At 54.0% G+C, this 20,492-nt stretch overlaps 1 protein-coding gene across 11 annotated transcripts in view; it reads right to left on the bottom strand.

Moving 5' to 3' along the window:
• Positions 1-20,492, bottom strand: part of MEGF11 (multiple EGF like domains 11) — a 352,758-nt gene that overhangs the window by 29,225 nt on the left and 303,041 nt on the right. For all 11 annotated transcript variants that reach the window (XM_037155745.2, XM_037155751.2, XM_037155746.2 and 8 more), the window contains exons 10-12: positions 19,951-20,125; positions 1,094-1,214; positions 40-203 (exon numbers count right to left, since the gene is read on the bottom strand). In XM_037155745.2, the coding sequence (XP_037011640.2) occupies positions 40-203; positions 1,094-1,214; positions 19,951-20,125 (460 nt within the window). The remainder of the gene's footprint in view (positions 1-39; positions 204-1,093; positions 1,215-19,950; positions 20,126-20,492) is intronic.

The raw sequence follows: 20,492 nt of genomic DNA, 5'->3' as shown, positions 1-20,492 counted from the left end.
CACGGGGACCGCAAGGTCCTCCCAGCCCGGGACACTCACCGGGCAGGGCAGTTCGCAGGTGTCTCCCAGCCAGCCGGGGGTGCAGGAGCAGGAGCCGTCTGTGGGGCTGCAGGCCGCCCCGTTGGCGCAGGCGCAGCTCGCGTTGCAGTTGAGGCCCCACGTCCCACTGGGACATGGCAGGGTGCAGTCGAGACCCTGCCACCCTGAGGGGAAGGCAGGAGGCTGTCACCTCTCCATTCAGGCCCAGCACAGCTTTCTGCTCACTGCCCCCAAGCCCCAACTTCTCTGGTCGCTGGGTTAGGACCCACATGCCACACAGAGTCACTCAGAAATATGCCCAACTGTTAAGGGAACTGGGGCTTGAATGCGGGTCTCCTGCCTGGCAGTTCCCACTGTTTTTGCTGTGGACTGACAGACCACCTGGGGCAGGGGACCACCTGGGAGGTGCAGAGGGCTATCTTGCTTTAGGGTGCAATCAGCCAGCTAATACCAGGCCCTTTGTTTTGGGGACAGCCTCATTTCCCACTCTGAGGCTGGTCACTGGCCTGTTAGCCCTTGGATCCACTTCTCCCCCTCCCCTGCTCTGTTCCCTGTCACAGGTGGCCGACTTCAACCCCCAGTGTCCCAAGTTCCCCCTTACTGGCTCCCAGATGGGCTTGCCAGTGGGAGACCTGGCCCACAGACTGGAGAGTGGGAGCAGAACAGACACCAGGTACCCCTCTTCTCTCTCTGCCTCGGGCAGGGCCTCGGTGGTGGCTGGGTCTCCTTCGCACATGCTCCTGCACTGTCGTGCCATCCCTCGGCCCATGTCCCAGCTCCCACCGGGTGGCCCTCACTCCCAGGCCTGGTAGCAGCTCCTCCCACAGCTGCGACCTCTGAGTTGCTCACTTACCCTTGTTTGCTCCTTCACTTGTCTCACACCACGGTAACAAATCCCCTTTATTACATTCCCCCTGTTGAAGTTCCCCACAGGCAGGCAAGAGTTTCCTTGGCTGGAACCTGGCATACAGGCCCCCTGCCCCCCTCCACTGGTGGCCCCCCCAGGGCAGGGTGTGCACCTGAGGGGCACAGGCTTGGGAAGGAAGTGCGTTACCTTCCTTGCAGGTGCAGGAGCCGTCCACTGGGGAGCAGGTACCGCCGTTGTTGCAGTTACAGACGGATGAACAGTTGGGGCCATAGGTCCCGGCCGCACAGGGAACTGCACAGACTTCCCCCTGGAAAAGGAGGAGGTGAGCTTTGGGTCAGAGGTTGCCCTGTGCTGGGCAGCTGTGCCAGGCAGAATGAGCCCTGCCTTCTCCTTACTGAAGATGTCCACGTTGCAATCCCTGGAATCTGTGATTGTTACCTTAGGTGGCAAAAGGCACTTTGCAGATGTGATTAAGGACCTTCAGACGAGAAGCTCGGATTACCCAGGTGGGCCCAATCTAATCACATGAGTCTTTAGAAGTGAAGATAACAAAAAAGTAGCTTTGAGATGTGCTCCACCTGCCTGCACTGACTTTGAGGAATGCAGTGGCTTCTAGGAGTTGGGATCAACCCTCATCCTACAGCCAGCAAGCAAAGGGGGACCGTGGTCCTATAACCCTAGTACCTGAATCCTGTCCACAACCTGAATGAGCAGGAAACAGACTCTCCCCTAGAACTTCTAGAAAGGAACACAGCCTGCCAACACCTTCACTTTAGTCCTAGGAGAGATGCATAGTAGACTTTTGACTATAGAAATGTAAGATAATAAATTTGTTTTGTTTCAAGCCACTAAATTTGTTACAGCAGTAACAGGAAGCCAATACAGGGATCCTCGTCAGCTGGGGGAGGGTCAGGCTCCCAGACCACAGCTCCAGGACAGGCAAAGCCCCCAGGGAACTTGACCCCTGAGCCTCTCTTAGGTCACAGCAGCACAGAACTTAACTTCTTGCCTCTCAGTCTTAATCTGTCACCAGCAACCCCTTGACACAGAAAATAATTTCCTATCCCTATTTACTTGAACCTCGGGGAAGTTAATGTAAGTAATAATAGATAATACTCATTAAATGCTTTCTCAATATCAGGTACCACGCACACATCACCTCATTTAATCCTCACAAGACCCTCAGGAGAGAGAAACTATTGCCTTGGCATTTTTCTTACTTAATAGAACAATTGTATGGTAACAGCCCAGGTCATGGAGCTAAAATGGTTGGTCTCTAGTTGAACCCAGGCCGGCTGCTTAACCATTCTGTTACCAGGCGTCCTAACTGGCTTCCCTGGAAAGCACTCTCCGAGACAGAGGTTAGCGAGCTCCCGAGACTGCCCACTGTGAGGGGTGACGGAACAGGACTGGGCAGAGGGAGAAACTGAGGTGCAGCCGCAACAAGAGCCTCAGCTGACCTTCAAAGAAGCTCTAGAGCTGGGATGGCCCTTAGAACTGTCCCCCCAGGGGAAAGGGGGGGAGAGTCTAGATACCCCAGCAACCACTGGACATCCACTGCCCACTAGGGAAAGGGGCAGGGCTTCAGGTGAATCTCTGGCTGAGGGCCATTTCCTGAGAGGGTCTCAGCCTGGAGCCCGAGCTCCCTGCAGCTGGGAGGAAGGAGTGCCTCCACCCTACATTGAGATCTGGGCAGCCCCTACAGCACACATCACAGCAGGCCTTCTTGGGTGGGCTGTTAGCTCCAGTAGGGAGTTCAAGGTGAGGGCGAGTTCCAGAGCAGGAGGCCCAGGATGGGCTCTTCAGAGGCCTTGAGGTGGGGGTGTGGGGGGCCTTCAGTTGATCGGGGAAAAGTGGGGTCCAGGTGGGAAGAGTGTGGACAAGGGTGCGGAGGAGTATGAGGACAGGGAATGCCCTGGGAGTAGCTGGAGGGCGCTGTTTTGTATAGGAAGAGGTAGGGAGATATTTAAAGGGGGAGTCGGAAGCTTTGAATGCCAGGTAAGGGCTTGGTTCCCTGAGTCCTGGCAGTAGCTGCATGTTGAATACCCACTGTCTTTCCCTATGAAGTGTCTCCAGCCAGCCTCCTGGGTCTTACACCCAGGCTTATGGATGGGATGCTGACTCAGATTGGACCGGGAGACCAGAGCTTGTCACCCACTAGCTGTGTGACATTGGAGAGGTTACTGCCACTCTCTGAGCCTCAGTTCCAGCATCTCGATATGACAGACTCAAGTAGAGGAGCTCACCTCTCGACTCTGAGGGTCCTGCAGCTGGCCTCATGCCCACTTAGGCCACAGAGAGACCCAGGATTACTGGCTCTTGGTGGAGGGGGGCTCTTGGTGGAGGGGGGCTCCTCTCCAGCCCTTTCTCCTCCCGTCTCACCTGCACTGGCTGGGTCAGGGAGGAGAGGCTGGGGAGCACAGAGTCCCGCAGCAGAAGGCTCCCCAGTTCCCCCTCTGCCCCGTCAGTCCCTGGCAGGCCCTGACCAGCTGGAGTCTGCCAGCGTTCCCATTACCCAGACAACTTCAGTGTCTCCAGACTATAAATAGCCCCTAAGAATCTATTTAAGCTCTGAGCACCTTGGCGCGGGTGCAAACTGCAGGCACAGTTCATGATTCTCTCTGTGCTAGTTCACATTGAGAGTGGTTCCTCTCCCAGAGCCCTCACTCGTGCCCCCAGGCCTGGTCCTCAGGGGCGGGGCGGGGGGGACCCTGTGTGCCCAGCTGGGGGTCTGCTGGAGGGGCTCCAAGAGGACTGTGCCCAGGGGGCAAGGTGCAGAGCACCACCTTTGAAATACCTGCTCCCCAGAATGCTGCACCGGGGCCCTGTTTTCTGCCACCACAGCCCATGTGAGGACGTGGCCGGTCAGCCCTGGGAGGCCACAGGAGGGAGGACTTTCTGCTTCCCGGAGGAAGAAGCAGACTCAGGGAGGGGCAGTGACTCATCCAGGGTTCCATGGTGTATTAGTGAGGGTGAATGAGAAAAAACCAGACCTTCCTTCCAGACGGGGGGGCCGGGCCTAGTGGTAAGAGAACGGACTCTGGTGCCGTCCTAATGTGTCACCTTGTGCCACTGCCTGAACTACTTGGGGACTCAATTTCTCCATCTGTGAAATGGGAATAATAACATCCCTACTTGGATTGTTAAGATTCAGTTAGTTACCATGTGTGAAGCAGAACAGTGCCTGGCAGTCAGAAAGCTCTATAGCTATTATTACTGCAAAGAAATAGTGTCTCTTATGAAAAGAATACACACAATAATCCAAGGTTTCATGAGAAGGTAGCTCTAGAGGAGGGATCCAACTCTTCCTAAAGGAACAAATTACTGGGCCCTTTGCAGGAGAGGTTTACCTTCCTGCCACCTCCTCCAGGCTGGCTTCCCGGTTCCTTTCCTCATAGATGAACAGGCTGGAACTTTCACCACCACACACCAAGGGCATGGTGTTGGGGAACAGAATTGGGGCTACCATGTGTCAGGAGCTGTTCTAAACACTTTGTTTGCTCCTAATGGCAAAAAAAGGCCAGGTGGGGAAGCGGGCAGTTTCTGAAGTGTGCAGTGGGCCCTGAAGGAATGTGAGTCCAGCACAGCCAACTCTGAGCACGCCCCTGTTTCCTCCTTGTTGTCCTGGCCCTGACTTGGTTTGAACCCTTCAACAAGCACAAGTACTAGCAGTTAAACTTTTTGTCAAATTCCTCACCTGCTGGCCTCTGATCTGAGGGTGAGGCCTGGTGTGCAGCTGATCATTGATTGGCTGTCTCTGGTAATTGCCATGTCAGACAAGCCAATAATCAGCCTACTTTCTCAGGTTCAAACTAACTGCTCTGCCCACCTGAGGGTGTTTCCCAGCCTGGGTCTGGTAATTCCCAGGGTGTCGGTGCCAACCTTCCAACATATAGGCCCTTGCTCACCCACGCACCTCCCCAGTTTGGGGGCACCACTAGCAGGCCTTGGTATGACGTGGCATTGAGCCTACAGGGGCCATTACCATGTCTACACGTGTTTAAGTAATCAGTGTACACACGTGGGTGGCTCAGTGTGTGTATCTCTGGGGGTAAATGTTTATACATCTGTGTAGATTTGGGTGTAAATCTATGACTCCTTGTCCTTCCCTCCTAGTGTGTTCCCTCCCCAGCCTCCCAGCCCAGCCCTGGTGGGGACTGGGTGCACACACAGCCACCACAGGTGGTCCTAGCGCATGAGGGTCCTGGCTGGCTGACCTGCCTGCCTCCGTCCTGGGCTGTGAGCTCAGGGAGACAGGGATCTGGTTTTACTCACATCTGGAGTCTCCAAACTTGGAACCCTGCTGTTACTCAACAGCCCTTGATGAGTGTTGGTCAATTGAGATGAGATGTTTGTGGGTACATGCTGGCTTCTACTGCAGTCAGAACCAGAAGGACTGGGCACTCTCTACATGCTTTCTCTCTCATGCCAGGTCATTCAGGAAATGTTTGCTGAGTGGGAGCCAACTCCGAGCCGGCGCTGGTGGTGGGGTCCAGGGGCACCCCGGAGCCTGAGGCTTGTCTGTCTTTGGCAACTCCCGAGGCAACCCCCAATGCCGCACGCGTGCCTGCCTCCCGATGTGTTTATCTGTCCACTTGTTTGCTATCTCCCCAGGTTGACTGGAAGCTTCATGAGGACAGGGATCTCACCCGTCTGGGTTGCCCGGTGGCTCTGGCTCAGAACCTGGCACCGAGGGGAGGCGCCCTCTAAAGAACATTGAACAGATGAGTGAGGACCTGGTAGACTGGGATTCCGTGGCTCCCATCACACACAGGAAACAGAATATTACCTGGTCTAAGGATGGGGCCCTGCTACCACATGGATTCTAGGTCTCCCCAGGGCTCTTCTGTTTTCTTGTCAAAAAGAAAAGCCGGACCACAGTCTATGGTTCCCCACTGCTCCCCACCTCCTCCTGCCCAAACTGTGCCGACCAGGCTGAGGGGCAGAAGTACAGCTAGAAAATTACCTGTTGGCCTCCAGTGTATCCACTCAGAAAGGCAAAACCCTCTGAGCTACACAGCAAGTCAGAGATGACCGAATCCATTGCCTTCAGGAGAAGGAGATGGAAAGTCAGAGTGGGCGGAGCCGGCACTGGCTGGCCAGTGCTCCTCAGAGGGCTGGCTGCAGGGACTGTCTTAGCCGCCCCCGAGCCCAGTGCCTGGCCCATGCCAGCCCTGAATTCACATCTGTTGATCTTTTCACACCCCTGGGAAAAGGACAAGATGAGAGCCCAGGACTCTGAGCCAGATCAGAGGCCTCACATGCTTCATCCACATGGCGTAGCTCCCCCGCCTGCTCCCTCAGCCCGGAGCGCACCCGAAGGCCCTTTCCCAAAGCTGTTCCTCGAGAGTTCTATCCAGAATTCCTATACACCTCATGGCTGGAAAACAGCCTTGTCTCCTGATAGACTCATGTCCATGCTAGGTAACAGGCCTCGGTTTCCTTATCAATTGTAAGTAGCTGTCGAAAACAGTCTCCCCAGCTTCCACCAACAAGAACCCTGTTAGTGCCCTGCCTCCTCAAAGCCCTCTCAATCTGAGAGACACTGATGTCACTCTGTGGTGCCTAAGGCCAGTCATGTTTTGGACAGGTGCAGTCTGGCAAGTGACCACGTGACTCTGATGGCACCATCCTGTCCACCAACCATGATGTCACCTACAACCAATCAGAGCTTCTGATCAGTGCACGCTAACCTGGGATGTCACATGGTCAATTTAATTCTAATTAAAAGCAAGAGCAGAACAAAACAAAACAACCTTGGTGTTTTAGTTAGCTTCATCACAGGTAATAGAAGTTTGCCCATAGGCTTCATAAAATGTTCAAAACCAGCCCCAAGCCCCAATATTTGTTTTAAATCTAACATCCAAATCTATTGGGAGGAAGGGAGCATCCTAATTACGAGTTTAAAGCCCTGGAACCCCAGTGCCCATGTTTGTAGCCCAGCTTAGCCTCTTCCAGTGTAACCCTGGCAACCTGCTGCAAGCTTTGCAGGTGTCTAGCTGGGAACCACGGGCAGGGTCGTCTCTAAGGGCCCTTCAGCTTTGACTCTCTGAGCATCTTCTGGCCTGCAGTAGGGGTCTCAGCCCAGGGGAGGGAGGAATAGTGGGGATGCAGGCCTAGGGGTGGGAGCTCTCCTGGGCCTCTAAGAATCACACCGGCTGGGTGGCCGCCTACTCTGCCAATGTACCCCCGCGACTGGCTACATGCCCCTCCCAATGGTGGGGGAGCAGCCCATGATGCCTGAGCTAGGAATGATGGTGGGAACCACTTGGTTTATCAGCCTTGCTTTATAGGTGAGGAGACTGAGGCCCAGAGAGGAAAAGCAACTTGCCCAGGTCACACCGCCAGTGCTAGGCAGAGATGGTTTTGGAACTTGAATCTCCTGGCTCTCATTTCAGGCCCAGGATTTGGTGAAACTCTGGGAGAGCCCACGAGCTAATATAAACTCTGTTTATATTAGCCGTGCATTCACCACCGAAGCACACAACATCCAGACAACATGGCTTTAGGCTTGAGGAAGGGCCTCCTGCCAGGGCCCAAATGCTCTGGCCCTCTCCTAATCCCATCTCACCTACACAGCGAGCGCACACCTCCGGCCCAGAAAAGGGAGCGCTCCACTTCCCACACGGGCAGGTCCCCCGAGGTTCCCTGTTCCGCTGGGGAAAGCCTGCCAGTCCTGCTCAGTGTCTTCATCCTGTGAATGGAGGGTGGATGTGAACTCGTCCTCCCATCCAAGGGCCTGTTAATTATAGATGCAGCATTGGCTATTAACATCTTGAACTTGATTTGAAAGAGCTACTGGCAGAATGGAACCCGGGTGCCGCTTCTGCTAAAGAGATGCAAATCCCCCCTCCACCGTCCACCAGCCTCCTTGCACAACGGCACGAGCCCAGACCCCGCTGGATAATGAGTTATATGTTCTATTAAATGTGTTTCAAATGCTGTTTATTGAATTTTCTCCCCTGCAATATGCTGCTTTGTAGTTTGGCCCTGTTTGGGGAAATTAATCACCAGCTGGGTTTCTTGTGTTGATCGTTCATTTTCCTTGCAATGGGCAGGAGGTTAATGAGTATTTTTTGGAGTGGAAGGAGGAGGAAGATGGAAAGTGGCTGACCCTCCCTCACGCAAAAGCAGGAGGCAATTGTGCAAGTTCGTCCCCGGGTCCCCTTAAATATGTTCTGTGGGTGGGAGGCAGTGTAAATGGAGTGGAACCGGGTTTTTCTAGGTCCAAGCCAAGGAGGTGGGTGTTCTCCTGCCAGCCCGTGGGAGCTCAGCAGAGAGAACTCCGCAACAGGGACCTGAGAAGTGGCCCTGGCCTACACGTCTTCTTGGAGTGGCTCAGGTGAGAAAGGGGCCTGGACCTGGGGTCAGAGTACATGGGTTTAAGTAAAGCAAATGCCCTGGCGCAAGGTGACTTGGCCTTATTCGTTTGTCCATTCAGTCCATAAACGTCTGTGGAGCATCCACTATAGGCCAACTGCTGCAGCAGGCCCTGGGTCTCCCCAACCATTGCTCTAGACTAGACACGGCCTTGGGTCCCTCTCAGCTCCCATGTCCCTCGACTCTCTCCCTGCCCTCCCACTTCCAGAGCACGTTTTCCTGTCACTGCCCCTTTGTGGCCCTTACCACAATGGTACTGAATTTTAAAAAGCTTTCATCCACTAGACTGTAAGTTCCAGGCCAGTGAGGGCTGGGTCTGTTTCATTCAACCCTGCAGCCTGAACCCTGGCACAGGGCCTCCCCGCCCACAGTCGGCACTCAGTGCACAGGTAATATATTAATCCAGTTGTTCAGGGAGTGTTTGTGAAGCACTAGTATATGCCCAACACTGTGCAATGCCAGGCAACACATGGTGAGCAGAACAGGGCTTGTCCCTACCCTTGTGGAGTTTCCATCTAGTGGCTGGAGGGGCGGTGGCACGAGAGGGGCACAGACTAGTCCCCCCTACTTCCGGACGTTCTGCAGGCAGCCTTCTGTGGCCTTCCTGATCCCGCCGGGTGCTCCTGTTCTCCCCTCTCCCCTGCTATTCCTGGAGTTTCAGGGCCAGCAATGCAGGCGGGTTTGGGTGTCCAGTATCACATCAGTGCCAGCAGCACACATGTGGAGTGTGCTTTCCATTTTACACAGCCCCTTGCTGGGCAAGTGTCTGCTCCGCCACACCGAGTGCCGGCCCTGGGCTGCTGCATGCCTCCTGCTCGCCCTTCTCAGTCACCCCTGCTCCCTGCGCCACGGGCTTAGTAGAGAGACTCCCAAGAGGAGAGCCTCATTTGTGATTTTCCAGGGAGAGAGAGTGACACGTGATCCACGAGAGAATGGCTTGGACGGAATGCCAGCTGCGCAGGCCTCTCGGTGCAGAGCAAACCTCGCTGGACCTAATTAGTGTGTCACCGGTGAGGCAGCCACTGACAGTGGAGGCACGTTGCGGAAAGAAGCTGCATACGACATGAGGAGCAGAGGGCCCGGGAGAGGGGCGGAGGCCGCTCGTCACAGCTATCCCCATTTCTTCCTCCCTGTGCTGAGGGGAGATGCCCAGGGCCCTTGTGGCTGAGTCATTCTGTCTGGCTCCCATAGGGGATGGGTAGAGAAGGGCTGATGGTTAGGCCTGGGAGCCCTGGCTCTGTCCAGAATGAATGGGCTTTGAGGAACCTGAGGCTGCTCTGTACGGTTGTGCAGGCTGGGCCCTGCACCATTCTGGAGGTGCCACTCGCGAGACGGCGGGCCTAGTTTGGTGCATGTGAGTGGGTTTGGTATCAGTGGCGTGACGGCTGTGGGGTAAGTTCAGCATCTGCACGTTGGGCATTTGGCTGATCCTGGTCCTAGAGCCCCAACGATGTTTTGATCATGATGGCTTTGAGCGCAGTGTGTGTGGTACGGACATGCCGGGTGCATACTGTGGGGGTTGGCTATGTGTGTGTGTGGGGTGTGTGTGCATATGCACCACAGAACCCAGGTCCTCCAGGGTTGTGGCTGGGTGGTGTGGGCCCCAGGCGGTGGCAGCAGAGCCAGCCTGATGACAATGAGAGTGACACTGTCCCAAATGGGAGCTAGATTGTCTGGAACAGAGGGTCGTGCCTGGGGCAATGGGTCCAAGCAAAATGGGGCACATGTGCAAGATAGGGGATGCTGCTAAACTTCCTGTCAATGAGTATTTATGATTACACTTCATGCAGGAGACTGCGCCCAGGAGGGGCTGGGGTCTGGGGGGTGGTGGATGGGGAAAGGGTAGGGATGCAGGGGTGGACCGGTTAGATAGACCTGTCCCCCAGCGGCTTTCTGATTGGTAGAGAATCAGAAATACCCACCATGGGCCTCCAGAGTGGGCATGCCGGCATCAGGGCTGGGGACAGCAGGGGGCTAGGAATCTGGAGGTCAGCAAAGCCCATCCAGGAAGACCTGGAATGCCAAGCTTCAAACCTTGCCCTAAAGACAAAGGTGGTCCTGAAGAGCAGGCCAGGGTTTGGCCTATTTTAGGAACCCCTCCTCTGGAGGCAGGAGTCTGGGCCATGCCTTTCTGTTTGAGAGGCCGAGAGCCCAGATTCAGGCAAATCCAATCACATATCAATTGTGGAACCATGAAAAAAATCATAGACTGAATGCAAAGAAAGCACCAAAGTTGAAACCTGAGAGGCTTTACCAGGGAACCAGAAAGGAGGGAGGGTGGGAATGGCGGCCTCCACTGCCCTCGGGGTCCATCCCTCCTGTCCCCCAATTCCTGTAAAATGTCTAAGTCTTAATAAAGCTGGCTTCCTCTGGGTTCTTCGGCTTCAGTGCCACCCTTTCCCTGCGCGGGGCGCAGAGGTCAGAAGCAGCACCATTTTCCAGGCCACGCCCCTGCTCAAGGCTGCAAAGGGCTCCCTCTCGCCTGTTGAATCCAGCACGAGCCCCACTCTGGCATGTAGGACCAGACCTGCTTTGCTTCAGCTATTTTCCTCCACAGCCCTGCTCATCTGGGCCTGAAGGCTGGGGAGCCCTGGCCCGGGTTCCCGGTGCCTGTCGCAGGAAATTAACACACCTCTTCAGAACTTTGGGGGCAGGCAAGAACAATTATTTAGTGGTGCTCTTGGAGAGAAATATGAGAGGGTTTTTTTTTTTTTTGTATTTACCCCATTGTTAGTTTTCTTATTAGCCCCACCTTGAAATAATTTATTCATGACCTTTTCTGAAACATCTTTCATTTTCTAGACATAATCACATCTTCTGGCAGGAATCCCTTCCCCTCCTGGGGTTCATAATTACTCCTGCAGATGGGACTATTGGTGCTAATGACTAAGGGGAGGGGCTGGGAGGGGCCATGCTGGGGGGTGTTGTGGAGACTGAGGGCAGGGGGAGTGGGAGGGGGGTGGGTCCTTCCTTTGTTCCGGACCTGCAGCCTTGGTGGGGGGTTGGTCTTTCGACCTCTGGCCTCTGAGTGCACAGAGGCTGGCACTTCCTTCACTCCTCAACAACCAGTTTCCACTCAGCTTTACATCAGCCCCAGGATGTAGGGAGCGGGGTTCGTGCCCCCAGTTTGCAGAAGATAAAGTTAAACCAGAGAGGTGAGGTGACCTGGGCAAAATCAAACAGCCAGTTGGCACAGACCCAGGGTTGATTCCCAGGTCCGACTCCTGGCTGGTCCCGCCCGTAGCACCGACCCCCCTCTCTGCACAGCTAATCCTGAGGCGAGTCTGGCCTTGGGACCATGAGCCCTGGGTTCCGGGCCCAGCTCGATCATCTCAGACGAGACTGTAACCACTGTGAACACCAGCTATGTCTTCTGTGGAGCACAGCTAACAATACTCACCCTGCTGTCCTCACGGGAAAGCTCTGAGGACTGACAAGCTCGAGTGTGACATGGTTGAGCCCCAAAGTAAGGACTGAGGATCTCGGCCTCCCCTCCCCTCAGAAACAAAGGTTGAGAGGTTAGTAGGCTCCAGATGAGAAATGGGGTTGCCAGGGTGGGCTGTCCCCTCCTAGGACAAGGCCTGAGAGAGCATCAAAGCTGGTTATTTACCAGCATCCACAGCCCTCTCCTCCCCTGGCATCCTGGTTTGTGACTAAAGTGCAGGCCCCACTCCTGGTGGCCATTTATCAACCAGGAAGGTTGCTTCACCTCTCTGATCCTCAGTTTCCTCATCTGCAAAGTGGGGATCCTAACAGCACCCACATACAGGGCTGCTGTGAAGATTAAGTAAAACAGGGTGTGAAGAGCAGAGTGCCTAGCCCAGGGTCCACCACGGTCACTCTGCCCTGCATATGCGTGCCATCATCCCTCTGACCTGGCTGTCCCCTTCCTTCAGACATTTCAGGGCAGCACCTCTGCCTCACAGCCCCACCCTCTGGCGTCTGTGGGGTGGCCAGACTGGGAGCCAGCAGGGGCAGAAATGCTGTCAGTGCCAGAGACCGGGGATTCACCAGAGGCTGGGGAAAAAGGAACTGCGAGTGTTTAAAGCATGGGCGCTTAAACCCTGAATTGACAGCTGCTCCTGCTGCAGGGAGATAGGCACAGGGCCCGGCCAAGGTCAAGGCCTGAGATCTGGGCCCCAGTGAGGAGGCAGCGATGAGGAGACTGCAGTGGGAGGGTGCTGTGACACGGGGTACATTTGTATTTTAGAACAAAAAAGTCAGCAGTTTCTCCTAATAAACCCACAAACCATGGGGTCCCCGACGGGGAAGGCTGGACTTGGCTTTAGAGACATAAAGCCAATGCTCCCTACTTTGGTCTGTGGATTACAGGTAATTGCCAAAATGACTTAACACCCTAGGGACCCCCCACTCCCACTCTACTCCCCTCTGCCCTGGGAAGATCGGTAGGTGTTTGCTCTGGGAACAGCAACCCAGAGATGGAGGCAAAGGTGGAAAAGCTTCTGAGTTATGTCACCTGCTTTCCATTCTAGGTCTTCCAATGACTTGCTGTGTGACCTGAGACATGTCACATTCCCTCTCTGGACCTTAGTTTCCCCCTTTGTAAAATGAGAAGATGCCTGAGGGAAGGGCTGAGCATTCTTCCAACTCTGCCGTTATGAAGGATAACTGCAGTTTTGTGCTCACACCAACTGTGAAGGGCAGGCATTATTAATCCACTTGATAGATGGAGAACTAGAGCTCAGAGAAGCTAAGCATGTCATGTAAGGTCACACAGCTACTGAGCAACAGGCCTGGGATTCTCATCCCAGTGTCTGACCCCAGCGTCCGTGCCCTTTGCCTCCAGGGTGTTTGTTGTCTTCACACAGCTGCGCAGGTAACCTTGACAATCATGGACTGAGCATTTGCTACCTGGCAGGCTTTGTTAGGCATGGTACCAACTTCATCTAATTCAATCCTACAAACAGCAGTATCACATAGCACCATTATTTACTCTGCTTTAGAGATGAAAAATTAAGACTTGAGGAGCTTTAAGTAACTGGGCCACGGCCACCCAGCAGGCCATGGCAGAGCTGGGCTTTGAGTACAGGAGTCTGCGCCCGTGTGTGCTTGGATCATTTCTGCTACTTTGCATTACCTGGGCTCCTCTGCTCATGGGGGCATGGCAGCGAGAGGGTGAATTCCTCATGCCCAGCACCGCTTCCAGGACAATCTTCTAGTGTTAAGAATTCGGAAGCTACTCAATGGTGGGAAGGGGAAGAGAAGTTGGTTTTCTACTTAGTCTACAGACCTCAGTTTGATGAATGAAACAGAACAGGAAATGCCCACACATGACACACTTGCCACCTGGCTCTAATTTGCAGTCCACAGTCTCTGCTGGCCTCGCAGCTGTTCTGGGTCCCTAGTTCTGGCTTCGGAGCCATACAGGAGTCAGACACGCACTTTGCCCAGCTCGAGGGGGTGGCGACGGGCTGGGGGAGGTGACATCTTTAAAGGGCATCAGAAACCTTGGAGGGAAATTCAATCACTGCTCCACTGATGTGGATTTTCGTAACTCTCACCCCCTCCCGCCTCCCCCAGCCAGAGCAGCTGGGGTTTGCTTCTGACCTACACAAAGAAAGGGGAGAAAAATGTGGAAACGAGTTTGTTCATTTGGGTGATGGAGTGCCTGCTCCCCTTGCCAGCACGCAGGGTTCAATAACGGCAGACAGGGCTTCAAAAAATTGCAGCATAAATAGATGAGCCCTTTAAGGTAATAGAAATTCTGTCGTCTGGGGGAGAAATATGGGCCCCGGATCCCATGGGAGGGGACACCAGGCCCCTCTCCTCCGCCTCCCACGCTCCTCATCCCCATTATAGGCAGAGCTGAAAGGCAGCATCTGTGCTGAAGAATGAACAGGGGGCCCCTTATCTCCCAGCCACATAGTCTCCATGAGGGGAGGTGGAGGCAGGCAGCAGGTCTAGGAAATCAGGATTTTGCGGCTCTGGCAGGGACCTCACAGGCTGTTCGCTCCAGGGGCCAAGGTGGCAGCAATTAGTCCCAGGGCAGCACAGGAGGCTTCATCAGGCTGACTGCCTCCACGAGGCCTAATTAAGGACAGGTGGCCTGTGCAGGCACGCAGTGGGGCCGGGAAACTGGTCTTCTCTGCTCTGTGATGAGAAAGTCTATTCTTGGTTCTGTGGCTGCCCTCAGGGACCCAGGAGCCCTTGGGGACCCTGCAACTCCCAGCCAGGAGGAAGTTTCAACTAACTCTGCTCTCTTCCTCTCACCCCCATTTCGACCTGTAGCCTCACTCAGGGCACTTAGGCCAGTGCCAGTCAGCCTCTTCAGGAGGGGGAACCCTTGGGGTACATAACAGCAATAGCAGTGGCAGCATCGGCGCTAATGATGACAATAATAGCTAGCACTTGTTGAGAGATGACCAATATGCCAAGCGGTCTCAATATTCCATAGGTACTAATTAATTTAATCAGTTCAGTAATCTGATGGACTTCCTTATTACTCCCCTCTCACACATGAGAAAACAGGCACAGAGAGGTAAAGCATCTTGCCCAAGGCCCCACAGCTAATAAGTGGCAAAGCCAGTATTTGAAGGCAGGGACTCTGGCTCCAGAGTCTCTTCAAAACCACTCACGCTACGGCACTGCGTGAGGTAGAAGCTCACACCATTTACCCAGAGAAGCCAGGGCTGATGTGGGGGCACAGCTGCTCCGCCCCCTGCAGCTGTGCATCTCAACCGCAGAGATGCTGATGGGCCGTAGACTCAAGCCCCAGCCCCGCTGGCAGGGCCCACTGAGAAATGCAATAAGTTTCTTTCCTGTAAAGGTCAGTTCTGAAAACTTCTGCTTTAAGGGCATTGCTCTTCCCAAGAATATCATGCACTCCAAAAATATGTATGTTGAGCAATATCTTCACACGGTTGGCACGGGAACGGGCAGTGGGAGATGCAGAGTTGGAGGGAGACAGGCTCTGAGTATGAACCATGTTTTGTGGGAACAGAGAAGATGGAAGGGTTAATTTTGAAGGGAGGAGTATTCCAGGAAGACTTCATGGAAGAGGCAGCCTTTGATCTTAACCTGAAAGGCGGAGGAGGATTTTTATAGACTGGGATAAGAATAGCAGGCTTGGGCTTTCTAGGGAGAGCAAAAAGTTTGAGAAAAGGCACAGCTGAGCACCAAAACAGACACTGTGCTTCGGAACAGGTGAGCTGTGTGGGGTTGCAGCGGAGGCTGTGGCAGGACTTAGCAGACGAAGTTAGGGTAAACTCACTAGTTGTGTTTAATCCTCACCGGAGGACACTTTTTCATTGCTGTTTGGAGAGAGAAGAAGGGAGAGAGAGAAACATCGATCGATCCCTCCCCCACCACTGTACGCACCCAGACCGAGGGCCCAACCCACAACCTATGCATGTGCCCTGACCGGGAATCAAACTTGCAGTATTTTGGTTACAGGATGTTGCTCCAAGTGAGCCATACCAACCAGGGCTAAAGTCACTAGTTTTGAGGGTGGGTTACAAATTCCTGGGGTTTGAGCTTTACTTGGTGGCTACGGAAATCTGTGGAGAGGGGTGATGGGACTCTAATCACCACAGTGCAGCTACTCCCTGGGTGGCTGGGAGGGAAGGTCCTCACTTTCTGGATCACTCCTCACAAGGACACTCTCAGGACTCTGCCAGACCGAGTCCCCTGCCACCCCTTCTGCCTTCCCCATCCTGCCCACCCTGATTCACCCTGGTGTTCTGACCAGCTGGGGACTCGGGGGTCTAACAGGGCCTGAGCAGCCTGTCCAAGGTTCTGAAACAATGCCCAGGGCTCTTTTCTGCCAGCCAGCAGCCCCAGTATAACTTGGCAATGCACGCCCCCAGTGATTCCATCCGTGCGGCCGCACTAACATGTCCAACACCTGGAGTCTCTCCCACTCCCATCTCTGTGTCCATTTCCTCAAACACTAATGGGCGTGTCCACCCCAGAGTGCCTCCTGAGACTGACCATTCAGGGTGCTGGGGTAGATCTGCGCAGGACGGTGGTGGTACATGCTCATGGCTTTGCTCCAGGGGCATCCCCTGGGTGTGGCTCATCCTCGCGCTCTCCTGGAAAAGGGTGCTAGGCCTGGGGAAGCTCTGTCCCCCCCCTACTCTCATAGTTCACTACTTACTACCATCACTTTTACGGGCTCTCTACTGTGGTCCAGCGCTGAGCCACGAACTTTCCATATGAAGTTTTTCACTCTCATGGCCAAGTTCCCTCTCCGTAGATGAGGAAATTCAGGCTTCAGCAGGGTTAGTGACTTGCCTGTGGGTGGGGTGGGAAGTGGAGGCCCAGAACATGAACTCAGATTTGTGTGGTTCCATAGCGACGTGTCAGTCAAAGCCTGTCAAATCTAACATTTGACAGTTCACTGGCTTTGGGATCCTGTGCCAGGTGGGACTTGCTTTTGCTCTATATTCTCATGGGCTCGGGGGCCGGAGCAGGTGTGTCACTGGGCTGCCTCCAAGGGGTGGTTCCGCACTACTTCATCGACACTTTTCACGTTTATGTTGAGCCTAAGGCCATTGTCAGCCTTCAGGAACTCTGCTTTTGTAGAGCTCTCTCAACAGCCTCCTTATAGAGCCCTTGGCAGGGCGCGCTCTGGTGGGAGGGGCTCACCGAGGACGTGGCCGCACATCCATTACCCTGTTGGCTGCCCACATCCAATAGCAGGCAGGGCTGATGCGATGCCCATCTTACAGGTGAGGAAACCGAGGCCCAGCAAGGTGAAGTGACATGTTCAAGGTTATTGAGTCTAGGATCAAGGTCTCCAAATACTCAGAAAAAGGGTTCTTTAATTAGTTTCTAATTAACTGCTCATCCTAAAAATCTTTTAAGAAAGAAGGGAGGTATATATATTCACAAACCGAACAATAATTAAAGGCAGTGATAACTATTATTGAGTGTGGGCCATTTGGGGGAGGGTCTCAGCCAGGTCTGCTCTGCTGATTGCCCCCACCCTCCACCCTCACCAGAGCCAGCTACTTGCAGGAAGTCCCGTTCATTCCGAAGCTGGGGTGAGGGAAACAGTAACAACACCCCCTCAGAGAATGGTATGTGCAGGAATGAGTCACACAGAATGTGAACCGCTGACTCTTCTGTAATCACCTCCAGCGGCTCCTTCCTGACACCCGGCCGGGCCCAGGAAAGCCTTTCTGCGTGTAATGAGGCTGGTCGGGGGAGATGGATGGAAATGTGTGGGGCTCACCAGGGAAGGCTGGCTCACAATCTGTCTTAGCCCCAAGCCCCAGGCAGGGGGGGACTCCAGAGCAAGATGATTTCTGTAAGTGCCAAGTCCCCCAGAGTTCAAGGGCAGGAAGTCATTTGCAGCCCAGAGGGGTGGAAGGCAGGCAGTAGCCTGGCCTCCAGACTGTTGGCGCTCCAGCCTGGGGGTAGTGGGCACACAGACGCCAGCCTCCTTAGGCTCTCCTGGTGTCCCAGTGTCCCCTCCGTCTGAGGATCAGTGACCAGGCAGACAGCTGGAGGTAAAGGGGGGCAACGGAAAGGTAGGACTTTGTGCCACCTTTGTCCCACAGACAATGTGCACAATCAGACTATAATGGCCTCGATGACCCCTCAAACACACACAACACAAACACACACACACACACATCTCCTTGCTCCCACTTTACCTCATTTCTACCAGAAGGGTGTGTCTCCTGACTTGGTCCATGTAATCTGCATAGGGGACTCTCTAAGAAGTCAGTTCATCTCCCTCTACAAACTCATTTACAGACGGAGGAGCTGGGGCCTGAATGTGCCCAAAGCCATAGACCTACCCCAGGGGCCAAACTGTGAGTAGGGTCAGGATGCCCCAGTAGCAGTCAGATGTGGTCGGGTCCCTTGAGCTTCAGTCACTTGAGCTATGTGACATTTCCATCCCAATCAACTCTTGCCCAAACCCCAAACCCAGGGCACCTCATTTTTCTCTGGAACTTATGGACGAAACTTACATCGATAAAGGTAAGTTAGACTCAAAGCTGCAGGAGAAACAGACTTCTCCCTTTGAAGATGCCGCTGGAGCTAACTCTCACCCAGTTTGCCTGCACTGTGGAGCCGGGAGGCAGGGGAACAGCATTTCGTTCTACAGACCCGGGCAACCTGCCCACAAGACACTGTCGTCAGGCAAACCCACACTCCCACAGTGACAGGGGCTTCCTTACAGGATCTCCACCTTGGCAGCATGCTGGCCTCAGGCAGACCGCACCCAGACCAAACACACCCACGTCTCCAGGAGGGCCTGGGGCAGTGACACCTGTCAAGCTCCCCGAGGATTTCAATGGGCAGCCCAAGGTGAGCGCCATCCCCTTCTTACAAAAGTGAGGCGACTGACCGGCAGCACTGGCATCGCCTGGGAGCTTATGAGACCTGCCGAAACTCAGGCCTCTCCCCAGGTCTATGGAATTAGAACCTTCACTTTAACAAATCCCACCGGGGACTTCTAAGTTCACTGAATTCTGAGAGGTGCCGGGGCAAGACTCTTTATCCCATCTCTACATTTGCCAGCAGCTTTGCAAGGCAGGTGTCCCGATCCCCAGGTGAAGAGACTGACCCTGAGAGAGGTTACAGCCCAAGGACCTTGACAGCCCAAGGTCGCACAGTTGGTAAGTAGGATGACCAGGGTCCCAAGACTGTACTTTCTACTGCACAGACCACTTCCTGCAGTGTAATTAAACACATGGCCATGGGGGACCCCTGGGCACACCCCATCTTTGAACAGTATTTCACTTCCAATGTCGAGTTCCCTAGAATCGAACCTCATAAAGACCAGCATAACTCATGAGGAAATACAAATAGTAAACGAACACTCTCCTTAGTAATCAAAGACATGCAAATTAGAGCAACATTGAGGAGCCATTTTCTACCTATATAATTAGCAAAAAAATTTTTTAAGACTGTTTGCACAGTTGTTTTGTAATAGGTACACTCATACACAGCTGGTGGCAGTATAGATTTATATAACCCTTGAGGGAAGTATTGTAGCAACATACACCAAGAGCCATAAATAATGATGCCCACTGCCCCTGGGAACCCACCGGAAGGAAATCATTCCATGGGCAGGAAAAGCCGTGGGAGGCAGACGCTCACTGCAGCCCTGCTGGGAACACGGGACCCAGCTCAGCGCTCGTCAGGAAGGGATGGCTGAGCGGACTGGGGGTGCTCAGCCCCTGCAGTGCTGTGCAGCCATTCAAAATGATCACTAAGAAGCCCACGCAGCAAATGTGGGTGAAAAAAAGCAGAATTCCAAACTGCCCATGTGCACTGTGCTTATTATGATGTAAACTTCAGATGTTCCTAGACTTACCACGGGGTGGTGTCTTGATAAACCCATTGTAAATTGAAAAGATTCAAAGTCAAAGATGCATTTAAGGCCCATAGCCTACTGATCATCATGGCTTAAACTGGCCTACCTTACACGTGTTCAGAATGTCCACAACAGCCTACAGCTGGCCAAATCACCTCACGGTCACTGCCCAGCATCCCGAGCACCGTGGAGCCTATCACTAGCCCAGGGGAAGATCAAAATGCAAAAAGCACAGTTCCCACTAAATGCCTATTGCTGTTACACCATTATAAAGCCAAGAAGTTGTTCCACAGGGAGGAACTAGGAGCTGGCCCCTCCTCTCCTGTGTGGGTGGGGGGCACAGGAGCCACCAGAGATCCCCCACTCTTACCATGAAGCCTGGGGCACAAGTGCAGCTCCCAGTGACACTGTGGCAGTCGGCGCCGTTCTGGCAGGTGCAAGGTAGCTGGCAGCCATCGCCATAGTAGCCGGCAGGGCAGGACTCGTTGCAATGGTGGCCAGACCAGCCCGGCTGGCAGGTGCAAGCTCCGGTTACCGGGTGGCAGCTGAGCAGATGAGAGGACAGTCTGGTCAGGGATGCGGGTATGTGCCACTCTCTGCCCACAGCAAGTCTTAATGCCCGGTTGTTTGTCAGATGATCCTGATAAGACCGTGTAGTCTTATCATCCTCAGGAAACTGAGGCTCATGGTGGCTGTATAATGTGCCTAAAATCACATAGCAAGGAAGTGGTAAATTCAGGATTAGAATACAGGTCTCTGACTCCTGAACGAGTGCTCTTTATGATAAAAAACATGCAGAGACCAAAACAGAAGGTAGTCTCTCCAGTTCCTTCCCTTATGAATTATGGGGCCCAGATCTTCACCTACTCTGCACCCAAGACAGATGCCTGGTGTGGGGGCAGGCACGAGAGG

The sequence above is a fragment of the Artibeus jamaicensis genome, unplaced genomic scaffold (assembly GCF_021234435.1).
Source record: "Artibeus jamaicensis isolate MK-2021 breed Jamaican fruit bat unplaced genomic scaffold, CSHL_Jam_final contig_548, whole genome shotgun sequence".
Lineage (NCBI taxonomy): Eukaryota > Metazoa > Chordata > Mammalia > Chiroptera > Phyllostomidae > Artibeus > Artibeus jamaicensis.
Note: the sequence above shows the minus strand (reverse complement) of the source record. Positions and strands in the feature narration are given on the sequence as shown.